Here is a 5,244-nt window from a genome sequence, read left to right as displayed (position 1 = left end):
CCATCACTATAAGGGATTAGAGTATACTAAACTTTACACGTTATATAGAGTACACTAACGTGATGTTTAGGCTGTTCGTTTAACTATGATATGTGATATACGTTTTTGGGGGGATGGTTAATGAAAGTGTTCCAAAATGCGACATTAGTTTCTTGACGACCTAATACTTGTGAAATCCTCTAGCTTAAAAGAAAAGCATTATTTATGTTAAATATACAGTAATACTATGTACCCACCCCTTTTTGTTCCTTCAGTAATTTTATTCAGAAAGATTGCAGTCATGAAAGGTTGATATTTAGCTACTTTGTATATCTGTTTAATTGAAATGTATATATATTTGGCTCAACCCCGGTTATTCCTGTTTTACTTAGTCCTATTTAAATAGACTAATATATGCTATCTAGTAAAACCACAGCTATCAATTTTAATTGGGACAGGTAGAATTCTACTAGAATTTTAATTAATTTTGTAAACTTATTCATTATGGCTTCAGAATAAAAGTATTTTTTTTATAAAAATTACTGAATATGCCATAGTTTAAGCAGTGTGCAAAGATGTTTAATTATTCTAGGTACGCCTCTCTGTACTCATGTAACCAAAATTCATGTTTTATTCTCAACATCTTCAAGGATCCTTTATTTTATTTACTTCTCTTCTTGGTAAAACTTCCTATAAACTTTTTCAGACATAATCTAAAGATTATACATTATTGAATTCATTTTCATTGTTATATTATTCCTAATATTCCTGAAATTATTTGTAAAAGCAAACTTATTTTTATTTCATCAGTAAACGCAGAGGCCGAGGTAGAAGCCATAGTCGAGCAAGTGTGTTAGTTATTCCAAGAAACTGGCCTCATGTAGGAAAACCAGGTATATGTTGTTGTTTTTTAGTCATAATTCAATATATCTTCCACCTACATATACACTAGGCACATTTATTCTTTCAGTCACATGTTTTTATAATTGACAAGCTTCAAATTCAAAAAATTGGTACACTTTGTCATTTTGTGCAAGTTCCCCTGCACTTAAAAAATAATAATATTTAACACACTTTGTGTTTAAGTAAGTATTGTTACCTACATTCATTTAAAAAAACAAAAAAAAGTTCAATTTATCTTTCATACTTTCATATAATTGAATATATTTATTTAAGAAACTCTAGTATAGGAATACTTTTATGTAACTATGCCTCTGATGGGAGTAAAAATTGGGTTTACTTTGTCTTCACATGTATATAAATCCAGATTGATTTTACCTGTAACTACTAAGTGTTTTTATTCACATTAAAGGTATGGCAAATGTTATATTGCCATGCTTGAGTACTAATTTATATATTAATTATTTAGTGATAAACATTCCATATGTGGTTTGTGCTATGTTGAACAGATTTATGTATGATGACTACTCTTACTTATAAAGGAAGGAGAATAAAAACTGACTGTTCTTGATTCAATAGAATATGAAAAATATATAGAAAATGTTGTTGGTTTTATACATTTTATTGCCAATATTTGTAAGGTTTGTGAAAATATCAAAACCCACAAAAAAATCTAAAACAACAAAAAACAGGAATAAATTATTTTTATGTAGTGCATTTAACATTGCTACATGGTCTCTCTTTGTTTTTTTTATATTAATTTTGGTAAAAGTTATAAGATAATTATATTAAATTCTTCATATGTAGTACATTTTTTAAAGATCTTTATAGAATACGGGTTCTTTCGTTTTGAAATATATTTGATTGTATTGGATAGCAAATCCCATACCAAGATCAGCCGAGCTCTCATCAACTTAGCTATTTAGATGATAGGGACGTTATCCAACTAAGTTTTATATACTTTCAGATATGGGAAACTGTTATGAAAGAGTAAAAAAGTGTATGTGTAATTACAATATACACCAGGTTCCATTGTTTTTGCTGTTGCTTAACCCGTAGAAAAACTATGGTAGGTGGGATGACAACTACTTTTGTGCACTTGCTCTGAATAGTGCTTATGACTTTTTTTTTTATTAATACAAAAACTACTTTACATCTTATTTCATGTGTTCTCATTTGCAGGAATTTCTATGACATTAGTTGAAACCAAAGGTGACATCCAGTTCTTTACATTTGAACATAGTAAGCAGTACCAGACAGTTCAGTTTCAGTTTCTGGATGCTGTTGAAAGTTTTAATCCAGACAACATTGTGGTAACATGCTTTGTTCCTTATCGAGTTGTGTAATGATAAAACTAGTTCTATTTTTTACTGTTCTAGTATTGTAGTGATTTGTTTATTCTATTATACTGTTTTGAACCATTGAAATAATTTGATATGTAGCTTAGTCTCACAGGGCAGTATCCGTAACCTTTAATACTGTTTTCTGTTAATAATTTATTCAGCTATAGGCCCATCATATATATATAGAATATGAAGAAAATTGGATAAATTTGGGATTATAATGTATTGTTTTTTTTTAGATTGGTGAACAGTTGTCAAAACGCTAAATACAAAACACAAAATATGAGTTTTTGTTCAAGCTACTTATTATAGAAAACTTGCTCATTTCCTTGGTGGTACTCCAAAAGGATATTCAAACTCAAATCTGACAAGGTCTTTGATGTGAGTCAGTCACTAGTTATTTTTTCCCCATTTATTTCTTAACTAGGGAGCATACATATGTAATCTGATAATCAACAAGTGAAGTTCCAGACAAGATTACCAGATAATAAAGACACCACCTTGTGTATAGTTTATGTTACTTTCTGGGTAACTCAGAGAAATCATTTTCTATGAATTAGGCTTGAGTTCAGTGAATTTAGACTTGGATATATTCAACTCTCTTCTTTCTTGGACTGGTGGATAGTTCCAAAACACAGCATGTTCACTCAACATTCGTAGATAACCTGACAGGTGATTTGGACCATGGGATTGTTCTTACCTCTTCCTATATTTTTGTTTTTCTTTTAGGGCTTCTCTAGAATGTGGCTAACAATGTTTTAAGTCCCACTTGCCCCATTCTTCTCAGTTCCAGTTGATCTGTTATAAAGCAGATGCAAATCATGAATAACATGTGTTAAGTTTTTGTTATAGTAATCACCAAAACATTTCATATCTTCCTTATACATTTTATAAGATGACATTGAAATTACAAAAGAAAACAGTTTGAAACACAGAAAAGTATGTTAATGAAGTTGATATTCAAATGTATTTTTTTGTTATTTTGATTACTTTTAGTCAACAAGATGATAGTAGTGTTGTAAAAATAATATAAGAGAAAAAACATTGTAGGTCCTGAAAATGGTTTTTCTTTTACCTGTTATAAACGATAAATGAATTACCCAACTGGTAGATTTTTTTAACATTATGGAGCACAGCCTTATCTCACAGTCACTGTTGAAATGTTGTGGTACGTAGTGTGGTAACTTAACTTTAATTTCAAACCCCAATGTAATATAGTATTGTAAATTTTTACTTCATGACAGATTTTGATTTATTGAAAAACATAGAGTTAAAATACTTTTCAATTATGTGTAACATACTAAACATTGTTTTGTTAAGATTGTTTTACATTTCTAATTTGAAATGCTAATTTAAAGTTTGTTTCATAGAGTCTGTTGAATATGCATCCGTATCATGTTGATGCTCTAATCCAGTTTAGTGACATTTGTAAAATGGGTGAAGACCTACAAATGGCTGCTGAACTTATAGGTGAGTCTACACTCTATAAAGTTGTTTACTGCTACATTACATTTATATAAAAATGGCTTAATGTGTTTACTTGTATAAGAAAAAAAATCTTATTTTAAATATCTATTGTACGATTTGATTGCCTAATGCTCGTAATTGTTCTTACTTGTGTTCTCTCTGCAGTTTCTTATTTTGTGGTACAGATTAATTGCTTGTGTTGTTTTTATAGTCTTGTTTCTCTTTTGTTTAATGTTATTGCTTGTTACATTCTTTCTATACTGCTCCCCTGTGTGCTACATATTTGTTGCTTTATCTTTTTTTTTTATTGTTATTAATCCTATCCTGTGAAGTAATAGTATTCTTGTCTTTACCAATCTGAATTGTTTCTGCTTAGTGTCACCTGCCTTGGGTTATATGTTCGAGTGTCATTCATAGCTTGAGAACTTGTATCAAACTGAGGATGTAGCATAGATAGTAATAATGTTTTGTTGTGAAATATAGCATCATTGTATGCATAATGTTATTCAGTTCCTACCAAATTTAACTCATCTTAGTTTAAGAACAGAACATGCATTTAATACAGAGTAGAAATACAATATATTAAAATGATTTTGGAGCCTCACCACATTTTTACAGGTCTTGTTGCTATGCTTGGTCATGCTCTATCTGATTACTATAAATCATGATAAAAGTCCTTCACTGTAATTTTCATTGCAAAAGGCTCCATTGTTAGGCTGTCATGTCCTAAGCACACCAATTCTCTCTGTATATTTTTCGTAATTAACCTATTGTACAAGGAAGATAGTTCCCAGCACCCAGTTGATTGGAAGTCTGTAGATACTGTGTCTGGTGACTTGACTTGTATGTCTGTGTATAGAATAGCAAAAATATCCATTTTATTTTCCAGTAGCTTGAGGTATGCAGTGGTTAAGCAGATATGTTGTGGAAGCAACTTGTGTCACTTTTCCTGATGGAGATCCTTCTTGATTATATCGCATGCTGTTGCCTGGGGCATATGGATGGCTTTTACCACTGACCTTTCTGTTCCCAAGTTCTTAGCTGGTCCCCTAGTTGATCCATATTCCTTTGTTTACCAGTGTCATTAAGTACAAGGGGTATCCTCTCATTGGAAATTCTAAATCTTCATCTGAACAAATCTTTAAGATCAGAGTATATGAACATTTTGTCTCAGAAGAGCTGTTACATATCCTTCCCAAATCTGTTAAATATTTGTTGATATCACACTACCTATGAAATGCTAAACAAAGTCAAAATGTAACTTTGACATGTGCCATTCCACCTTGACTTTATATCAATTATGGTTATCTTGTGATTTGATGATTTGTATTTTCATAATTGCTTTAATACAACACACTCAACCTTCTGTAGTAAATGTTTCCAAACTAGTACTTGTATTTTGTTTTTTTTATTATGTTAAATTTAAACAGATTGTTAAATATAATCCATTTTAATCAAAAAGTACAAGTAAAATCCTTTTGAGAAATATATATATATATATATATATATATATGTAGATAGCGATGAGTTGGCCGACGCGTTTCAAATCCATTAT

At 30.4% G+C, this 5,244-nt stretch overlaps 1 protein-coding gene across 1 annotated transcript in view; it reads left to right on the top strand.

Annotated features, from left to right (window-relative positions):
• Positions 1-3,742, top strand: part of LOC106470097 (transcription factor 25-like) — a 15,534-nt gene extending 11,792 nt beyond the window's left edge. The window contains exons 4-6 of the mRNA XM_013930624.2: positions 790-872; positions 2,062-2,192; positions 3,593-3,742. Coding sequence (XP_013786078.2) covers positions 790-872; positions 2,062-2,192; positions 3,593-3,742 — 364 coding nt within the window. The remainder of the gene's footprint in view (positions 1-789; positions 873-2,061; positions 2,193-3,592) is intronic.
• The last annotated feature ends 1,502 nt before the right edge of the window (positions 3,743-5,244 follow it).

The sequence above is a fragment of the Limulus polyphemus genome, unplaced genomic scaffold, assembly GCF_000517525.1.
Source record: "Limulus polyphemus unplaced genomic scaffold, Limulus_polyphemus-2.1.2 Scaffold3820, whole genome shotgun sequence".
Taxonomy (NCBI): domain Eukaryota; kingdom Metazoa; phylum Arthropoda; class Merostomata; order Xiphosura; family Limulidae; genus Limulus; species Limulus polyphemus.
This window is presented reverse-complemented; position numbering and strand designations above follow the sequence as displayed.